This window comes from Psammomys obesus, unplaced genomic scaffold (assembly GCF_907164565.1).
Source record: "Psammomys obesus unplaced genomic scaffold, mPsaObe1.curated_primary_1811, whole genome shotgun sequence".
In the NCBI taxonomy this organism is placed as follows: Eukaryota; Metazoa; Chordata; class Mammalia; order Rodentia; family Muridae; genus Psammomys; species Psammomys obesus.
The window spans coordinates 1,272,722-1,294,450 of NW_026596085.1; the positions used below are offsets into that span (position 1 = coordinate 1,272,722).

The 21,729-nt window shown below is 48.4% G+C and overlaps 1 protein-coding gene across 1 annotated transcript in view; it reads right to left on the reverse strand.

Annotated features, from left to right (window-relative positions):
* Positions 1–5,398, reverse strand: part of Dip2b (disco interacting protein 2 homolog B) — a 153,359-nt gene extending 147,961 nt beyond the window's left edge. The window contains exon 1 of the mRNA XM_055626842.1: positions 5,177–5,398. Within this exon, the coding sequence (XP_055482817.1) occupies positions 5,177–5,276 (100 nt within the window). The 5' untranslated portion in view covers positions 5,277–5,398. The remainder of the gene's footprint in view (positions 1–5,176) is intronic.
* Between the last annotated feature and the right edge of the window lie 16,331 nt (positions 5,399–21,729).

Sequence of the window (21,729 nt, forward strand, 5' to 3'; positions counted from 1 at the left end):
AATTAAACAAAAATAAACCAGGTGTGGTAGCACGTGCCTTTAATCCCAGCACTCAAGGAGGCAAAGGCAGCTGGGTCTTCATGAGTTCACAGCCAGCTTGGTTCACACAGCAAATTCCAGGCCACCACCCAGAGTTAAGTGAGACACCCTGTCTAAAAAAAAAGACTAAAATAAAAATAATATAAAAGTACAACTATGAGAAGGCTGGAGAGGTGGCTCAGCAGTCAAGAGCGCTGGATGTGTTTTCTTCTTCTTCTTCTTCTTCTTCTTCTTCTTCTTCTTCTTCTTCTTCTTCTTTCTTCTTTCTTTTCTTCTTTTCTTCTTCTTTTTTTCTAAGACAGAGTTTCTCTGTGTAGCCCTGGCCATCCTGGAATTCACTTTGTAGACCAGGCTAGCTCAAACTGAAAATTCAGATCTCCACCTGCCTCTGCCTCCTGAGTGCTGGGTCTTAAGAACAGCTGGGTTCAATTCCCAGCATCCATGTGGGCACTCTCACCTGTCTGCAGTTCACACCCTCTCAGGACTCGCTGGGTATCACACCCATCACAGTGCACAAACACACACATGCAGGCAAAACATCCATACGTATTTTTTAAAAGAGGAGGAGGAATGGGAGTCCCAGCACTCGGGAGGCAGAGGTGGCAGGATCTCTGTGAGTTCGAGGCCAGCCTGGTCTACATAATGAGACTCTGTCTCAAAAAACAAAACAAAAAATGAATTAATTTTAAAAAAAGAATGAATATAAATGGCCTCGTATGAGTTTAGATTAAGTAAAAAGCAGTTTAAATAACTACATGTGATGACTGGCAGCAAAGAACCACAAGCAACCACAGGCCAGAGAGGAAGATTATCCCTCCTAGACAGGGGAGAGCAGTGGGAAACTGCAGTAATGGTGAAATGCTGGGGAAATATTTTTACAGTTCAGGTGTACTAACCTGCACCTTTGATCCCAGTGTTTGGGAGGCAGAGGCAGGAGGATTTCTGTGAGTTAGAGGACAGCCTGGTCTATACAGTGAGGTACAGAACAGCCACGATTACATAGAGACACCCTGTCTCAAAATAAGTAAGTGAATACATGAAATAAAATAAGTCTTTGGGAGCCAGATGTGGTGGCACACGCCTATTACCCCAGCACCTGGGAGGCAAAACAGTAAGACCACAAGTTCAAAGCCAATCTAGTACCACAGTTCTCGGCCAGCCTAGACTCTCTCTCTCTCCAAAAAAATAAGAACGAAAAGCAAAATAAATAAAATCTACAAAGCTGAGTGATGGTGATAAAGCAGAACAGCAGAGCGCGTACCTAGCATGTGTAAGACCTGATTCGATCCTCAACACTCCAGTAAAAAAAGCACATTCGTTTTTAAAATATGAAATTAGGGCTCAGTGTAAGAGCTCCAGCCGACAAGCTAACAACCTTAGTTAAACATCCAGGATCTGTATGGTGGGAGAGAAAACTGATTCCCACAAGTCTTCTGACTTCTGTTCATGCACCATGGCACGCACACGCGCACACACACAAATATATATAAGCACACACAGGCATGCAACATGCACACACAAAATATACAAACACATACATACACACAGATACCTGCAAGCTCATGTGCACACGAAATAAATACATAAAAATGTAATTTAAAAAAAAATTGAATAAAAGTCCATAAGACTGAGAGTAGAAATCAGTGGTAGAATGCTGGCTTAGTATGAAGTAATATAAATAAACAAAAATAACACTCTATAGTCCAGGTTTGAAAAATTCTACCATCGGGGATTTCACCTGTAGCCCCGGGTAATGTGTGTAGGTGGTCTACACTTTCTTGAGTAAGTGCCACATCTGGGAAGGGACCCAGGGTCCGAATACAGTGAACAGAAGGCTGGCTGGCGTTCTGCTGGGAAAGCCGACCTGCCTACTTCTGAGGCTGAATTACAATGTGCCCAGCATGTCCCCTCCTTCCTGGCTCTCCTGTCGCTCTCAGGTGCCTTCCATCCTTCCATCCTTCCACCTTCGAGGTGGACGGTGCCACTGTCAGGGCCTCAGAGATGGGGAGTGAAACACAGAGACAGCGGGGAGCAATGCTGGTCATGCCCAGAGCAGTGTTGAGACAAGACAAGGGAGGCTCCCTTCCGCCCAGCGTTGTTTTCTCTTACATGCCTTTCCCGCTGCCAGTCTCCGGGCTGCTCTCAGACACGGAAAGACTTGCTCACCCTCCAACCTGCAGCACAGGCGCTGGCCAGGCACCCTTCCTCCCTCGAGGGGTGCTCTGCAGCGGTCAGATCCCAGCCCCCGCTGCTGACCACACAGCCTGGACTTCCAGCCGGGGCTGCTTCTGGCAAGGCCAGGCTCACAGCTTCCTCTTTTCTTAGAACGCAGCCCCTGCACCCGGCTCTGTCACAGCCTCATGTGGCATTTGTTGACATTTTTAAGAGATGCCCTCTGGCCAGCTCGGAGGTCCTTGACAGCTGGCACAGCATCCTGCTCACCTCTGTACCCTCTGCACACACAGGCACCACCAACCGAGAACCCTCAGGACACTCAACTGCAGCATGAACACCAAATGCAGCATTACCATAGAGGAAAGAACTATTGTGCAGTCACAGCACAGATATTTAAATGGTTCCCATGCCATAATTACGTCACAGCTTGAGATAAAGGTACTCACTCGAGGTGAAGCTTTAAACAAAACACTGAACTTTTCTGAGTCCAAGTTTCCCTTCTGTTTAACCAAAAGGGGAGGGGAATCAGGTACACCTGCTTCACCTCATCAAGATGTTTGGTGCTGCTCGAACAACAGCTCATGCGAAAAGCTTTACACAGATGAACGGACAGACTTACACACGAAGCCCCACTCCGCCACAGGCAAAGTCCAACAGCTTCCTGTCAGATATGGTGGCACAGGTAGTCTTGAGAAAATCCAAAGAGGGACGGTATCAAGAAACCTGTCCAAGCCAGCTATCAAGAAACACCCGAGTGGACTCAGTCTGCACGCGGTGCTCCTGACAGCTGCAGGCCGGCGCTGCAGGCCAGCTTGACAGGACCCCAGCGGCCAGTGGCCTCGGCAGCAGACCCACACAAGGCTCTGCAGCTCTGCGGTAAACAGCCCGAAGGAGGCACTGGTCTGCACTCAGCAGAGCAGCCTGGCTCTGACCAAAGGCTGCAGCGGAACACACACAAAGAAATTCTCCAACAGTGCTTCACTCATACTGGCCCTGTCTTTACGACAGCCTGAACCTGGGAAAATCAGCAATGGAAAGACTGAATGCGCCAACATCATCGAGTTGTGACAAACACAGAGGCTTTGGGGGGGGGGGTTGACAGAACAGTAATTATAGAGAAAATAATAAAATAAAAAAAAAAAGGCAGTGGGTGGGGGAGGGTGATTCCAAACCTGCTTCAGATGTCATAACCACCACCACAGAGCTGGGGACCCCTGGCTTATTTTAACTTCACTGAACTCTGAATAGCATCTTCCTCCATCTCCAACCAACCATCTGTGTGCTTGAAGCAAGACAGACAGACAGATGGCCAACACGCTGACATGGCAGGTTTCTCAACTGCTATTTCCTTCCAGAGCGCCATGGGGTAAAGCGCAGGGCGACGCACTGCTAACCCTTACGAAATAAATTTAAACTAAGCCATCTGCCAATCAAAGCATCCTGTCTGGGCAAAGAAACATTCCCTCGTCCTCAAAACGGTCAAGCTCCGGCATTCCCGGTCTCAGGGAGGAAGGCCAGCTAATCAGCAGCGATCCTAGAAGCAGTTCCTCGGAACAGCTCTTTCTAAAGATGTCTGCAGACACCCAGAGCTGTAAACAATAATCATGTGCGCACATTCACACCAAGAGGGGCTCCCCGGGTTCCCCTTTCCCGGGAAAGCAAGCAAATCCTATTTTAATCTCCCCCTCATATGACATCCCAGCCAAACCTCCCTTTCTGGCTAATGAAAGCCAAAGCTGATTTGTTACTTAAAAAAAAAAAACAACTTTTAAAAGATTTGAATGGAATTCATCACACTTGATGCCAACACCTTCACGAAAGGATGACGAGGAAAAAAGAAAACCTTAAGGGAAACATATTTTAACAAACTACTTCAAATGATTTTTTTTTTTTAACCTGGTAACTATTTTATTTAAAGGTATCACCGGGCAAGAAGCCCAAAGGATTCCTATCTTCCTAAACACTTCCCAACTGATTAATTGAAAAATAATATGTTGATAATTACGTGCAAGTGAAAACAGCACCGCCCTATACATTGGGAAAGCCTTAAAGGGTTATTAAAATTAATTATTTCCTTCACTCGTTTAAGATCTAGAACACTCAAATTCACTCCAGCTTTTTCACTGTAAGTGATTTTTCAAAGGGGAAAAAGCCCACAATGTCATGATAAGTTAAAGTCGGAACTAGGACTCTCCTGGGAACCTGGTCACATAACCTACTCTTCTCCAATCCACAGTTTTTAATGCACTTGATAAACGCTGGCCAGGGCCTTCGGGAAGGAATTCAACAACACACAACTCGGGAGACATCAGCGTACTGACAGCCAGCGCGGAGAAAATGCTGCTTTTGTTCGGAGGCCGCCTGAGATAAAAACAGGAACTTTACAGAGAGCGGCTCGCCACAGCGCACTCGCCTGATCACATGCCACAGCCCGCATTGAGCCTCTCATTGTTGTCCAGGGGACTTCTCTGGTCCCAGCGCCCAGACCGAGCCCACGTCTGAAAGCACCTAAACAAGCCCAACCCTCCCTGTCCCGACCCATTGTCAGGAGGAAGGGGGTGCCGGCCAGGATCTGCATCCTCAGAGACTCCAAGGGTGACCAGATGCGGAAAACCCGGCCCCGAGCACAGGTGCCAAGAAAGAGCCCTGCTGGGCCCCATGACAGAGGTGGCCCGAGCGGCAGGGCGGGGGTCCCCCGGGCGAGCGCCTCGGCCCGCGACCCCGCTCGGACCCTGCTCGGCTGCTTTCTCACGCCTGTCACCGCGCATTGTTAGAGGCGCAGGAGGAAACGCGGCCGCGGCGCTTCCCCGCGCCCCGGGCAGGAGAGAGCGCGCAGGCGTGCGGCCCTTCCGGAGGGGACGGTGCCAGGCGCAGGGCGCAGCTCGGTCCCCGCCGGCACCCGCGCCCCCGGGGCGGCCCCGCGAGCCCCGCCGGCCGACCTCCCCGCCGCCCGCTCGCCTACCCTCCGACAGCTCCAGCTCCAGCTCCGCCAGCTGCGCCCGCACCTCGGGGGGCAGCGCGGCCACCGCGGCCGCCGCCGGCTCCGGGCCTCGCTCCGCCATCGCGGCCCCGCGGCCACACTCCGGAAGACGCGAGGGGGCCCGGAGGAGGGACGGGACTGACGCGGGCCCACGCCCCGGCTACAGGATCCGGCTCCAGCCGCCGAGAGCCGCCGGCGCCGTCCCCGCCGCCGCCGCCGCCGCCATGAGCCGGGGTCACGTGAGCGCGCGGCCCCGCCCCCCGCCCGCAGGACGCCCCGCCCCGGAGGCGCAGCACGGGCGTGGCCGCGGCGCCCTCTGCCGCCCGGCGTCGGGAGCGCAGGCTCCGCGGGGGACCGGCGGAGCCGCCGCACCTGCTGCGCACAGCGCCCACCTTCTTCCAGGCCCTCCGCGCGGGGCCGCGCGCGCTGTCCTGGCCTTGACCCACCCGCTGGATTCCGCCTGGCGACATCGCTTTTTTCTTTCTTTCTTTCTTTCCTTCCTTTTTTCACTTACAACTTTTAAGACAGAAGAAAGCAGCCGGGCAGGTGGGGCTCGCCTTTAGTCCCAGCACTCGGGAGGCAGAAGCAGGTGGAGCTCTTGAGTTTGAGGCCAGCCTGGTCCACAAAGCGAGACCAGGACAGCCAGGGCTACACGGAGAAACCCTGTCTCGAAAAACCAAAAGCCAAAAAAGAAAAAAGAAAGATAAGACATTTCTCTACGCAGTCTTGGCTCCACTCCACTCTGCCGGTTCCTGAGTGCTGGGATCCAAGGCGTGCCCACCTACACTGGGGCTGGGAGGTTAGTTTCTGCTTTATTTTTTTAGCCTCCTTTTCATGTAACCTGATCTGTAGTCCAAAAGTACTAATTTTCAGTTAGTATGAGGAGGACCCAAACATTGCTGTATTCTTACCAAGGACTATTAGGATCTTTGCTTTACATTGTCACTTAAGTCTTTTGTTGATGGTACTGAAATCTTGCCACATGGACACAACTGATTTGTGATTTGTTTTTCCTATAGTCTGAGGGGGTCCTAGTGTTTCCCTTTCTTTCCGTGTTGCTCCAAAATGGAAACTGGGGATGTAGCTGAACTGGTGGACCTTCTGCCTGGCATGCAGGAATGCCTGGGATCAATCCCAACACTACATAAACTGGCAATGCTGGCTCATGCCTGTAATCCCAGCACTCAGGAGATAGGTTCAAAGTCAATCTGGTCTATGTCGTGAGTTCCAGGGCAGCCAAGATTGCACAGGAAGATATTATCTCAAAACCACCATAAAGGAAAGAAGGAAAGAGGGAGGGACAAGTATGAGCTCATGACTGGTTAGAGGTGGACTTTGAGATTTCCTTTTACCTGAAATAACATGGGCTACAATTGTAATCCATGGCAGAGTTGTTGCCTAGATAGCACAGCTGAGGCCCCAAAGATTCACCAGTTTGCTCTGTTGTCCCTATTGTTATTTATTTAATGTGTGTGTATGAGAGAGAATATGCTCATGTAGAACCAAAACAACGTGTGGGAGCAGCTTTCTCCTGCCATGTGAGTCAGGCACGAGTCTCTGGAAACACGCCCTTAGTCCAGAGTCACCTCAGCTTAGTTTAAAGCTGCTAATTTATTGACACCTTCCACCAGGAAATGAGAGTCGGGCCAATCAGATGGCTCAGTGGGTGAAGGAAGGCGTTTGCTCTCGACCCTGATGACCCAAGTTCAACCCCTGAATCTACTCCATGGAAAGAGGACACCAACTCCCACAAATTAACTTCTGACCTGCACATACACACATTAAATGTGTAAGAAAAAAATAAGAAATGGGGTGGAAGTCTGGTGCTGGGTGCTGTGGCACATGCCTGTAATCCCAGTGCTCAAAGAGGCAGAGAGTCAGGAAGAAGCAGGAGGAGGGAAGGAAGAAAGGAAGAGAGAGAGAAGGTGGGGGCGGGGGAGATGGCTCAGTGGTTAAGAGCACTGTTTGTTCTTCCAGAGGACCGGGGTGTAGTTCCTAGCACCCACATGGCAGCTCACAACTCCCTTTAACTCTAAGAGATCCGGTTCCCTCTGAGGACCCTGAGAGGGAATGAATGCCAGAGCCCAGAGAGTGTTGAGAGAGACGCAGAGAAAGAAGGCTGCTGGTGTCCACCCCTGCTGCTCCTGGTTGCTGTTGATGTGGTTGGGATGAGAAGTTTGAGATATCCTGAAGTGAAAATTGGACTTGCCCTAAGGAACCCAACCATCCTCAGCAGCAGGAAGTAGCTAAAGAGAACTCCACCCCCTCACCCCACTAACCTCTTTTCTCTCCTACATGGTATTGGGGTGTTGGGCAGGATTGGTGTGGAGTAGGGAGAAAGAGGCATAAGAAATGTAAATAAGATAGTTTTTTAAGGGGCACTGCAGCCCTCTTCTGGCCTCTAAGGAACCAGACATGCACCTGGCCCACATATATGCAGGCAAAACGCTCATACACATAAAAATGAATATATAAATATTTAAAAGAAGTGAGGAAGTGATCTGGAGATATGGCTCAGAGGTTAAGAGCACTGGCTGCTCTTCCGGAGGTCCTGAGTTCAATTCCCAGCAACCACACGATGGCTTACAACCTCTTCTGGCCTGCAAGTGTACTGCAGACAGAACATTGTATAAAAAAATCTAGAAGAAGAAGGGAGGAGGTAAAGAGATTGGTTACCAGTGCTTGCTGCTCTTCCAGAAGATGAGAGTTTAGATCCTAGGACCCGCATCAGGCAGCCCACAACATCTGTAACCCCCAACTCTAAGGACTCTCCAGTGCTTTCCTCTTCCTCCAAGGCCATCCATAAGTGGCATGTACACACAGACACATAGACCTATAAAATAAAGAAAAATCTTCTAAAAGAAAAGAAACAAGATGGAAGAACAGAATAGTGATGATCTTTTGAACACAGAAGGCTGAGGTATGAAGATCACAGTGAGCTTGTGGCAAATCTCTCTATTTTTTTCTGGAGCAATCTGTAACCCCCAGCATGGCAGACTTCTTTGTGTTTCCTTAAACATTAAAGTATATTCATCAGAATCAGCCAACAAATTATTGTCCATGTAATGATAAATGATAGATTAAGAAAATTGCCTAAGAATTATTCCCAGCAGTTGTCACACAAAATATTGACAGAAAGTTGGACTATTTAACATTCCCTGTGGAAGCACCTTCCAATGGGATTTCTTTATTGAACCACTATTATTACAGTAGGTGCTGAGAAAGCAAACCTTTCCCTATCCTGCTCATTCAAGGGAATTGTGAAAAAGCAAGCCTTTAAATAAATTACTATTATTGGCCATGGCCCAGGTAACAAAGAAGGTGAAGGAATTACAGGCTTTAAAGGACCCACTTGTTGAATGACTCTGTTCGTTGCTCTTAAATCCATCATCCTCCTCCATTTTCCTGGTTTCTTTTTTGAAACAAATACAGGGAAAGTCCGTGGGCCAGTAGGCTCTTCTGTATGTTGAGGCTCCAGCTGATCTTGTACCAGTTGTTCAAGTGCCTGCAAATTTGCTTTTGTTATGTGGCACTGCTCTTCCCACACAGGTCTTTCTGATATCCATTTCAGGGGCAAGGCTGTTGTTATTTCAGCAGTGGCCCCTCTTAGAAATTTGGAAACTCAGTCCCTATTATGTCCTGTGTTTGGACAATGGGTACAGCTTGTGATTGTTTTTGATGACACATATCAATACCTTCTCTGAGAATGTTTACCAATTCACCCATTATTTCACTGGCTGTCTCTGGGATTGCAGGAATATTAATTTGAGTGCCCCATTGTTGTAGAAGATCCCTTCCCCATAAATTCATGGATATGTCAGCCACATGGGGTCTCAACTTCCCTGTTTGTCCTACTGATCCCACACATTTAATCCATCACACATTTTGTCTTATTTGAGATAATCTACTAAGTCCTATAAACTGTATAAACCTTCTCAAGTGACCATTCTGGATTCCAAGACTTTTGGGAAAGGATACTGACATCAGCTCCTATATCTACCAAACCTATTTCAACACCTTTCATTTGTAATATTAATCTGGGTCTGTGATTGTTAACCACCGTTTGCCAGAACACTTTTTTTTTTTTTTCCAGTACCTTGAAAGGCACCTGTTCTTTCTACTGGAGCAGGTTTGCCCTTGATGTAAGGAAACAGTAACAGATGAGCAACTCTATCCCCTGCATTCATTTGCATCTCCATTCTGCCATGATTTTAATTTCTTCCTCACCTACAGTACCTGGGCGCACAATACATCCTTGAGAAGTTAGTCCACTTCTTCCCAAGATCATCCCTCTGTCCCTGAAGGCAAAGGACCATAAACACTAGTGGTTATTTTGTAACATTCGCTCTTGGAGATGGGGTAAGGGGCATGTCTGTGGTCAGAACCAGAGCCGCCTTGCTTTCAGTAGTGTGCATGAGATCAGCAATACTTAGTTGCAATCTTCCTGCCTGCTCCTTACCTTCTGGCTGCTGCCCATGGTTTTTGCTCTGGCCTCCAGCTGACAGGCTCCTCAGTTTGTTTCCTAATGGCAAGCGGTTACCACCTACGCCCCTCTTGGATCCTCAGTCCATAGTCAAAAAACCCCTTTTACCACAATGTCTGCAAATTCCAGGAAACCTGGGCATTCCATTGCTGCCTAGACTGCTTATTCCAGTCCGCTGGCCAAAGTACCATAATCCTCAGAGTTAACGCACCTGCCATTTTGAACTCTGAAGCTTTTTAACCTTACAATTTCTTTGTAAATAGCCAAATTCACCACAATTAAAGCACCAGGTATCTTGATATCTGAGACCTCTAGTACAGCTTGTCCTGTGGTGTTGGTCTGATGCTCACGAGAGCCAGTACCAGTTGTCTCTGTCCCATTCATCTATTGGTGCTGCTCATGCCTTTAGTGGTCTAATTAGTCTCTAACATTTAGTATTTGCATTCTCAAACTCCAACATCTCTATCAACACCTGCCTGGCATCAGGTTCTGATCCAGCTGTTCACAGCTGAAGCCAGTCTCTGTGAGAAGTCCGTGAAGGTTTCTCTGGGGCCGTGTATTATCTTAGTTGATAGGTGGATCTCGTAAAGCTCCCAGCCGACATTGTCCTATCACATCATCGCCTGAATTTGTTCTTGTAGGTGGCATAGGTCGCCCTTCACCGAGCAACTGATCTTTAACAACGTTTATATTGCTATATGTCATTGTTCTGTTTTCACAGCTTTGTTCCTCCACCACGATAACCACTGTAACTGCGGGCCAGCTTCTAGAACAGCTGACACCCATCCCTTCCAGCCGTGGGGAGTAATTCTGCTTTGCATAGGCCAGTTACTTAATATTTGTTTAACAAATGAGGAATACATCCCATAAGAAACAACAGACGCCTTAAAACCCTTGAGATCTAACATCTCTGTTGGACGCCATGTCATCTCATGTTCACGATCAACATCGTTAGCTTGTGCTGCAGTTACCGGGAGAGCTGATGGTGACTTTGGAGTCCCAGGCAACTCCTCCGGCGACACGCTTGGCTCAGGATTAACTAACCCTTTTGCTCTGTACAGTCTCCTGCTCTTCCTAGCTTCCTGCCTCATGAAGGGGCTCCAGGCGCCTGGCAGTGAAAGTGTGGAGCAGGGCGGGGCGGCAAGAGCAGGGAACTCTGGTCTCAGATACCAGGCATGAACCCTTTTGTTCTCCTCTCTCTGGCACTTTTTGCTTTCCAAGCACTTCAGCCACTACCCAAAAACTCTCCAGTTGCACAGCCAACTCCGTAATCCTTTCTAAAATAAGAGAATGGAGAGACACTTCTGGTTTCCCTGTTTCATCCACTTTGTTTCTCAGACCCTTCCCTACCCGACTTGAAACTTTTCCAATTGTGAGTTATTCTCTCAACGTTTTTAAAAACAGAATACAGGAAGAAGATAAAGAAGAAACAGAGAATCCCCTCTGGGAGTAAATCGGGAGAGAACCCAGCTGCAGCCACGCTTCAGCTGACATCCTGAAACAGTGTTTTCATTCCTTTGTAACCTGTGCTCTCCCGAGCAGCATCAGAACCAAGTTTCCTGTTGTGCCCTGTCTGCCTGGCGCCACCTGTCGCACCCTTTTCACTCTATCTTAATTAGGTTTCTTATGCCTCCACCTCCCTCCCAACCCCCTTACTCTAGGTAGGAGAGAAAGAAGGTTAGAAGGGACGGGGGATGTAGACTTAGTCCTTGCTGGTTGGGGTCACCGGGTTCTTTTGGGGGCAATGCCAATATCAGTCGTCAGGATACCCAGCAGTCCAGAGAACCACAGGAGTCAGTCCTGGAAGCCAGTGCTTGCTTTCACTAGTCACAGTGCTCTGACTCCTCCCCTCCACACACACACACCTTACCCGACCTCCCATCACAAGCCACATAGAAGTCCAAGCCACAGGGAAGGTCACATGAGGTGCCTTGTGTGCCGACTTCAGCTAAACCCAGCCCCTACCCCAGGATGCGGAAGATCCCACCTGACTCCAGCCCAAGGCCTGAGAAGGCCCTGAGGCCCAGGCTATGAGGAGCCCTCCCCGTCACAATCTGTCCAAATTCCTGTGATGTACTAAAATCCAGTTGCTGTCTCCTGGGCCCAGGGTGGTTGGCTACCCAGCAACAGGTGGTCAGAAAGAAGAACTTAGGAGATGCTCTTTGCCCCCAAACAGCTCTGCTTTCCTCCCAGACCAAACCAACCCTGGGAGAGGCTGACTATGCAAATGTTCACTGTCCAGCTGCAGCTGTGTAATTCTGGAGGGAACTTCCTCCCTGGTGGAAGATGCACCAGGCAGTTGCCTCCCTGAAGCTTCCTTCCTGTCTGCCCAGCGGACGCCTTGTGCTCCTACAGGGAAAGCAAAGAGAAAGACATACCACCTGAGACTCCACAGAACTGGCTGGGAAGACAACAGTCTGGAAGCACCCACATTTGGACTTCCTGTAGGAGGAGACACCAGGCTTAAACTTCACTTAGTTTGCTGGGCCTGATAGTGCACATCTCCAGTACCTGAGAGACAGAGGCAGGTGGATCTCTGTAAGTTTGAAGACAGCCTGGTCTACACAGTGAGACCTTGCATCAAAAACAACAAGAAAACACAAAACAACAAAAGAGAGAGCTTAATTTCACTCAGTTGGCTGTTCTGTTATTTACACCCAAAGCCTCCCTTCCCATCTACTACTGGGTTGTTATAAAAAAAAAAAAAAAATGGCATGTTTGCCAGGCCTTTAATCCCAGCACTTAGGAAGCAGAGGCAGGAGGATCTCTGAAAATTCCAGGACAACCAGGACTACAGAAAAAAAAAAAATCATGTAAAACAAAGTGTGGGAGGGGGAATAGTACAGCTAAACAAAATATGAAAATGACTGGATACTGTTGTGGAAATTTTGGCTTATGATGTGAACATATTTCTGTTTTAATCCCAGGTGTGGGATGTGGGCTGATTCCGATGGTCCACAGCAGCAGACTATTTGCCTCATGTGGTCTCTGAGAGAGGCTTCTTGTCAGGTGCAGATAGTTTAAATTTGAGGACCCTGGAGAGAGAAGAAATGCCAGAGCCCAGAGTGAGAAAGAGGGCTCCAAGGAAGAAGGCTGCTGGTGCTTTTCCGTGCTGCTCCTGGCTGCTGGTGCTGCAGTTTGATAAGAAGATGGAGACATCCTTAATGATTGGACTGGCTTCAAGGAACCCAACGACCCTAACCAGCAAGAAGTAGCTAAAGAGAACTACGCCCCTTCTCACCACTAACTTTCTTTCTCTCCTGCTTGGTGTTGGGGTCTTGGAAGGGATTGGTGTGGAGAAGGGAGAAAGAAGAATAAGAAAATGTAAATAAAAGTTTTTAAGAGTATGCCAACAAGTGGTATCCATATATAGCGCCTAGAATAATGGAAAATCTGGTTCTAATGCCATAGAGGAGACAGCAGGGTCTGAAGAAATGAAGATACCGTTTCGGGACGTCAAAACATTTACTGCACCTGCTGCTGCTGGGTTCTCCCCTGCTTTGTTCCCAGAGAGGATTTTCTGTTTTCCTGTTTTCGCTTCATCTTCCTCCTATATTCTGCCTCAAAAAAGATTGAGAATGGCTGAACAACTGGCAAAGTTACAAGTGGATATGGAGGGATATGAGAAACAACAATTAAAAAAGGATGAAATAAGAAAATCAGAAGTGTCACTCAACTCTCTCATTTTTGAATGGGTTACAGAGTTGGGTGAGAAGGAGGTGCTTGGGAAGGGAGAAAAAAGGGCTCAGACCTGGTAACTGAGAGCCAGAGTTTCCAGAAATTGCCTCCTCACCCTGCTCCACACACTTCTGGCGTCAAGTTCCCACAGCCCCTGGGAGGCTGGTGAGCATGTAGGAACAGGAGGCCTTACAGGGCAAAAGGGTTAAGGAGAAACGGCGTGTTTTGAGAGGGTTAATCTTGAACAGACTGAATTGCCAGAGGAGCAGCCTCAGGTTAAGAGATTACCAATCATCATTAGCTTTCCCAGCAGCTACCAAAGGCCTTGGGTATCACAATGCTCAGTGCCTCAATTGTGTTGAATGTGGTCATTTGAAAAGGGCAAGCTCCTGGGCTGGAGGGATGGCTCAGTGGTTGAGAGCACTGGCTGCTCTTCCAGAGGTCCTGAGTTCAATTCCCAGCAACCACATGGTGGCTCACAGACATCCATACTGCGATCTGATGCCCTCTTCTGGTTTGCAGGTATGTATAAAAAAATAAAAATAAAATCTCTAAAAAAAAAAAAAAAAAGAAAAGAAAAAAAGAAAAGGGCAAGCTCCTAAGAGCCTCAGAACTCAAAATGTGTGTTAAATCTGAGAAATACGGTACATTCCGCTGGAGAAGCAGAAGAGCCATTTCTGGCAGCACCGGGTTCTCAGCAAGAATGCCTAACTTTCTCAGGGTTTGTAGATTCTGTGGTGAAAGAGGTCATTTGCTAGTCAACGCATGTCCAGGAGAGACACATGAGGTAACTTCCTGCCATTAGGAAGTGGCTTTGGAGTCCTAGCTCCAGGCTCAGCAGCAAAAAGTACGAACTGTTCCAAAGTTGCCAGATTACAGCAGAAACCATTGACCTAAGAAGCATTTGGTTCCTTGAGCATCTCCTTTTAAGAAAGTGACAAGTCTCATTCATATTAGAGAAAAGGCCATATACATATGTATATGTGTGCATATATATTATATATCTATATATATATACTAAAGAGGGGAAATGTAGTGGAAAGTTTTGGTGTCTTTAAAAACTCAGTTGTGTAAACCTATTTTAATCCCAGGTGTGGGATGTAGGCTGATTCAGATGGTCCACAGCAGCAGAATATTTGCCTCATGCTGGCTCTGACAGGGGCTCTTTGCCAGCCGCAGATAGTTTAATTCTGAGGACTCTGAAGAGGGAATAAATGCCAGAGCCTGGGGTTGGGGGGAAGGGAAAGAAGGCTGCTGTTCCCCCCAGTCCCCGCTGCTGTGCAGTTTGAGGAGGAGGAAGAGGAAGACAGGGAGAAGAAAAAGTAGTGTTAAATATTAACTCATTTACAAGGACAAGCTTTATGTAGCCTCTTGTATGTGTTTTCAAGGTTAAATATAAAGCAAGGGCTGGAGATGGCTCGGTGATTAAGAACACTGACTGCTCTTCTAGAAGACCCAGGTTCAAATCCCAGCATCCACATGGAAGCTCACAACTGTCTGTAACTCCAGTTCCAGGGGATCTGACACCTCACACACATACATGCAGGCTAAACACCAATGCACATAAAATAAAAATTATTAAAAAATAAATCTAAAGCAAGTAACTGAAAAGTAAGGTTTGTTTAAAATCAAGTATGCTTAATAGAGTCCTCAAAACTTTTCAGAAGTCTGCTGAATACAGCATTTAAAATATTTAATGAAACAAAACTTCCCATGATAGACAGAAATGCAAGCTAACAGGTCTCCAAAGGTGTCAGAAGACGATGGGGCACAGACAACTCCATCTGGATTGTAGTAATGCTGCCACTTGGCAAAGCTGCCCCATCCCATGCCAGAGCCTGTCTAAACTGTGAACACGGGTGAATGCTCGACTGTCCCATCACAGTGAGTCAGCTTTTCCAAGTTCCTCCTCCACAGAAAAATCAGACCATCTGGATCTGCAGCTGAAGACCTCTGTTGTCCTGGGCAGCTGCTGAAGGTTTGTCCTATGGCCTATGTCACACACACACACACACACACACACACACACACACACACCAGCAACAAAACCGAGATGGCCATGGAAGCCTAGCGTAATCATCCAGAGAGCCGGTAAGTCTCTGTCCTTTTAACTAAAAGGCCATTTGGATTGTATTTCCAGCTATGATTTATCCTTCTCGGATCTCTGGTGATGCTGACGCCTAACTGTAGCTTTGTCACTTTTCTAGAGCTACTAGGTCTCCTCTGAAAAAGGCAGACACTATTCACTTCACACTAAAGCACAGACTCACTCCAGGCCATGGTGGCGCACGCCTTTAACCCCAGCACTCAGGAGGCAGAGGCAGGCAGATCTTTGTGAGTTTATTCTAGGACAGCCAGGGCTACACAGAGAAACCCTTTCTCAGAAACTAACACCACCAACAGCAAAGATAAATTCACAAGTCAGATTTCAACATAACTCTTACAGTCCCTTTGTTTAAAGTGACTTGCTTTGCACTGACTGTTCTTCGAAATCAACCACTCACATATTTCTAATGATAACTGGGTAAAAAATTAACATATAAATCATCAAAGTCTAAAAACACATTATAAACATCCAAGGTTATAAAAGCCTAAGTAAGTTGTGAGGGTCTAAGAAAATGATTTAAGATTCATAAATAGAAAATATAGAAAATGATTTTTAAGATTTCTTTTAGGTTTTATTTATTATTTATGTAGTATTCTGCCTGCATGTATGCCTGCATGCCAGAAGAGGGCACCAGACCTCATTATAGATGGTTATGAGTTCAATGGGAATTGAATTCAGGACCTTTGGAAGAACAGTCAGTGTTCTCTTAGCCATCTCTCCAGCCCCTAAAGATGATTCAAAATGAGAGATATTTCTGATTTCTTTTCCCTCTTCTGCTATTGTTTTATTAAGATTTCCAATGTCTAAAGTTTCACATTGATCAATGGAGTTGTGAAAAGCACTGACACTATTATCAGGCACAGCTCAAGAGTGTAAATTTCTTCTAAATTGGTTGTCTTCTAAATATAGATTTTTGTTTTGTTTTGTTTTGTTTTGTTTTCAAAACAGGTTTCTCTGTGTAGCCCTGGCTGTCCTAGAACTCGCTCAGTGGACCAGGCTGTCCTCAAAGCTCACAGAGATCAGCTAGTCTCTGCTTCCCAAGCGCTGGGGTACAGGTGTGTGGCACCACCGCCCAGCTATCTAAACACAGACATAAAGATGCTTCTCGTCATGTAAGAGGATCTCCATGCCTATAGACTTAGCTCGCTGGACAGGAAAACATGTTCATGATTTTTAACATAAAGCCATAGCTTTTTCGATAACTCGAGGGTATGAGTCTACTCCAGCTGTTTTACAAACACCTGCTGGCTGCTTTTACCACCATATGGATTTCAGTACGGAAAAAAAAAAAATGGCATTTTAAGTTCTAAGCTCTCAAGAAAGTTATAAGACTTAGATCCACATCTCATAGGTCAGACAGAATCCAGATAAATATTCCTGTCAGGGGATGGAGAGATGGCTCAGCAGTTAAGGGCACTGACTGATCTTCCGGAGGACCTGTGTTCAAAACCCAGCACCCACATGGCAGCTCACAACCGTCTGTAACTCCAAGATCTGACACTTGTTTTTTCTTTTGGTCTTTTGGAGACAGGGTTTCTCTGTGTAGCCTTGGCTGTCCTAGACTTGGTCACTTTGTAGAGCAGGCTGGCCTCAAGTTCACAGAAATCCACCTGCCTCTGCCTCCCAGAGTGCTGGGATTACAGGCGTGCTCCACTGCATCTGCCAAGATCTGACACTTTCACATAGATGCAGGCAAAAACACACCAATGCATGCATGCATGAATGATTTAAAAAGTACCCCTGTCAATCGACAGCCTGGGCTTCCCTACCTCCGCCTCTTCATGAATGGGAAGCTCCAAACATAAACATTTTCTTTAATTTCTTTAAACTCTGTCCCTAGTCTCTATCTGTCTTGGCAGAGCTCCGCTTGGCGGGGGGGGGGGGACCCCCAGAAATCAGCCACAGACTATCAACTGTTCCAAAGGTGATCCGAACACCAACCCCCATAGTTCCCCAAGACTGAAAAGCTCCGTGAGTGCTCCCTGTCTCTCCAGCTGGGTCAGAAAACCCTGCGCTTCTGATGAATACCCGCTGCCCTCACCCTCTCCTGGCCTAATGTTCCAGCCTCCCTGGGCCCTGGCAATGGTGTCCTAATTTCAGCTGAGAAGCAGTTACAGAAGAGAATCTATTGCCCCTTATCCTCAACAGAAGGCTGCAATGTCAGATCAAAAGAAAACTCTCTAATAGGCAGGACAAAATGGAGGTTTTGTTTTTCAAACAGAACAGGCATAATTTATGAATGGGCCATGCACTACAAATTTCATTTCCCCCAAGATAAAAAAAAAATAACTAAGACCATATCTAGGATTTGACAGGGACACAGAAGACAAGGGGTGGGGAGGGATGATAAAACAGCCTGCCTCTTCCGGCTTGGAAATCATCGTATAGTAAAGACAATCATAAACAGGCTCAATCCTGTTAATGATTAAATCGTTTCTCAAGGATTGGGCTGTGCTCCACCTGTAACCTTAACTACAAGTGGTTCTGAGCTGCCTGTTCCAGAAAACAACTATGCCTTTGTTTCAGAAGGTTCCCGTGACCGCCTTGTCGTGACCGCCTGGCTGTCATGTCTCTGTTTCAGAAGGTTGTCATGACCACCTCGCTATGCTAATGTTCCGCTTCTGTATCCTCACCTATTTGCCTGCCAAGCCTCCCATTTGGGAAACCCATACTCCCGAACTACATCTTCCCCATGTCCAAAGCTGACCCCTGGAACCCCGCACTCGGGGAGAGACAGCCCTTGAAGCTGGAGTTACAGGAGGTCCTGAGGCCACTAGGACCTCCAGCCCTCTGCCAGGGTGGTAAATGCTCGCATGCACTGGGCGCTCTCTCCAGCCCAGTAACTCGTGGTTTCAAATGACTCTCCCCATTCTCAGCGTGCGCTCGGCTTTCTGCATGCGGACTGACTGTGAGCTCTGGGCCGCTGCTCCTGCACAGCACGCTCCCCACCACGTGGACTCCTGTCCCTCAGAACCGTGAGCACCGATGAGCCCTTCCTTCTATGTGCTTCCTTGGCCACCGAGCAGGGGCCCTGCACAGCCAGCTCCTGCAGTGCTGAGGGTGGAACCCAGAGCCTCATGTGTGCCAGGCAAGCACTCTATGAACTGAGCTATATCTAAAAACATTTTAAATCAGCAATAATCTACTACCCAAACATTTATACTGAGAACATTTGCTAATGTATTGGAATGAAATTTAATACATCATACAAACGTATGAATTAAGAAGCAAACGTGAAAAACAAATATTTAAAGCTGAGTCAGGTCTGCTGACACACATCTTTGAGCTCAGCACTTGGGAGACAGAGGCAGGTGGATCTGTGAGTTCACGGCTAGCGATGGACAGCGCGACACAGAAAGACCTCATACTGTGCTAACCCAACTACATTCACACTTTTGTCTCGATCCGTTGCTCTAGCTGCACTCCAAGACTGAGGCAGGAGGATTGAGAGTTCCAATTCAGCCTGAATTATAGAAGAGACCCGTTCAAAAGCCAAAACACTTAAAAAAAACAAGAGTGTGAATGTAGTTTGGTTTGTGCAGTTTTTGCCTAGTGTGGTGGTTTGAACAAGCCTGGCCTCTATGAGCTCCTATGGTTGAACACTTTGTTTCTAGTTGGTGAACTGTCTGGGGAGGATTAGGAAATGTGGCCTTGTTGGAGAAGGTGTTACTGTTCTCTAAACCTATGGCATTCCCAGTCGGTGCTAGAGAGCACCACTTCACGCTGTGGATCAAGGTGAAAGCTCACTGTAGCTCCATGTGAGCCTGCCATCATGCCGCCTGCCGTGATGGTCACAGGCTCCAACGCTCTGGACTCTCTGGACCCAAATCAGATGTTTTATAAGTTACTTTAGTCATGGTGTTTTGTCACGGCAACAGAAAAGCAAGACACTCAGCATGCGTGAAGCTCCGGGTCGTAGCCCCAGTGGGGTAGCATAGGTCGATCACCCCAGCAATGGGGAAGGAAAGCTGGAATACGGATGGTCCAGATCATCCTCACCGCTTGGGAAATCAGGAGCAGATGTGGGACATGGGAGACTTTGTCTCAGAACAAGAAAAAAAAGGAAAGAGATGGCTCGGCTGTGAAGCACTCTTACTGCTTGTACTGGCCGGCTGTGTGTCAGCTTGACACAAGCTATTGTCATCACAGAGGAAGGAGCCTCAGCTGAGGAAATGCCTCCATGAGATTCAGCTGTAAGGCATTTTCTCAATAAGTGATCAATGGGGGGTTGGGAGGGGGAAAGGCAGCCTATTGTGGGTGGAGCCATCCCTGGGCTGGTGTCCTGGGTTCCATAAAGGCTGAGCAAGCCATGGGGAGCAAGCCAGTAAGCAGCACCCTCTATGGCCTCTGCACCAGCTCCTGCCTGCAGGTTCCTGCCCTGCTTGAGTTCCTGTCCTGACTTCCCTCAGTGATGAGCAGCAGTGTGGAAGTGTGAGCTGAATAAACCCTTTCCTCCACAAATTGCTCTAAGACATTGCTCTCGCAGAAGACATGGGTTTAGTTCCCAGCACCCACATGGCAGCTCACAACCATCCATAACTAGCGATTCTCACATGGTGCACATAGACACACTCAGGCACACACATAAAACCTTACTCAAATATTAAAAACAAAAAACAGAAGAGGACTAGCTGAGGGCTCGAGTTAAGCAGGGCACTGAGCACCAAGCCTGGCCATCCGAATTCAATCCCCAAACTCAGGCTGCGGCGGAAGGCGGCCAACTCTGACTTCCACACCCAAGCTAGGCCACGTGTGTGCCTACAGAAGCAAAAATAGAAACACAATAAACCCTTGCTTAAAAACTAGTAAGACAATGGGGGCTAGAGAGATGAGTTCAATTCCCAGCGCCCACAGGGCGGCTCATGGGCATCTATAAGGGGATCTGGCGCCCACTTCTGGTGTGCAGGTGTACGTGCAGGCAGAGCACGCACATACAAATGAATAAATGTAAAGACTGTTAAGACAACAATAACAGACACGTGGCTCTATTAAAATTAGATAACACACACACACAAAAATTGTTAACACGCATTGCTGTCATGCTTTGGAATCCCCAGGACACTTGCTGACACACAGGAGCTGCAGCATTTCCAATCCACAGGCCAGGAGGGGGCGGGGAAGGGGACTCACGACAAATGCCCAGGTGGCAAGTGGAGGAGCGGGCCAAGCATCCGTCTGGCCTTTAATGCTCTGTCGTGCAGCTTTGTGCCAGTAGGCGGCCAGCTGCCTGCTGTTCTCAGGGGGACAGTAACAAGTTCTAGGAACTGTGTTAACAGTTCTTGCCGTCGGAACCGTAGGCTCAGCTGGGGTCTAACTCGGTTCCTAATCCACCAACTGTCCCAGTTAGCTTCGGCGACTGGGCAAACGCTAGAGCTACGGCTGAGAAAACGGTACCTCACATCGCAGGCAGCGAGTCAGCAGGGCATTTTCGTGGGGGGTAACCGACGCGCAGGGCCCAGCCCCCCAGGTCCTTCTTCTGGGCCACCTCTCGGCCGGGACCCCGGGCTGCAGCAGGCTGAACAAGCCGTGGAGGGCACGCCACGGGTCCCCGCCTCAGCGCCTGTCTCCAGGCTCCAGGCCCTGGGGGATGGACCACAACTGTGAGCGGAAATGAAGCCCCCCCCCCCCCCCCGCCCCGTGGCTTTTGCTCAGGGTGGATAATCACGCTTCCAGCCGAGAACTCTTCTAACTGGAGGTGAATGTGTGAGGAAACGTTGGTTCTCTCTTTTGACGCCTCCCAGTTAGTAAACACGTTTGAAGTCCTGCGCTATCTATCTACATAAATGGTTACGTATTTTGCCTTGCAGCGGTGGCGCACGCCTTTAGTCCCGGCGCTCCGGAGGCGGAGGCAGGAGGATGTCTGTGAGTCCTGCCTCCGCCTCCCTGAGTGCTAGAGCTCCAGGCATAGACTCCGGGACATGGCTCATTCCGTGCCGGGATCAAAGCTGGAGTCCCGTGCAGGGTAGGCGCGCGCCCCCCAGCCTCATGTAGCCCAGGCTGGCCGCAGACTCACTATGCAGCTGAGGCTGCCTTTGGACTCTCCCCCTCTCACTTCTGTCTCTAACTCCCAAACGCAGGGCCCGAGACCCTAGGCAAGCACTCCGCCGCTGCGTCCCGGCCCTAGGTTCAGTTTTGGGGACAGGGCCTCACTAAGTCGGCCAGGCAGGCCGTCACTCTGCGGCCCACGTGGCTTTGAACCCGCGGCCCTTCTCACTGAGCCTCCTGAGGAGCAGCTGGGGTGAGAGGCCGGCGCCCGTCCCAGCTTCT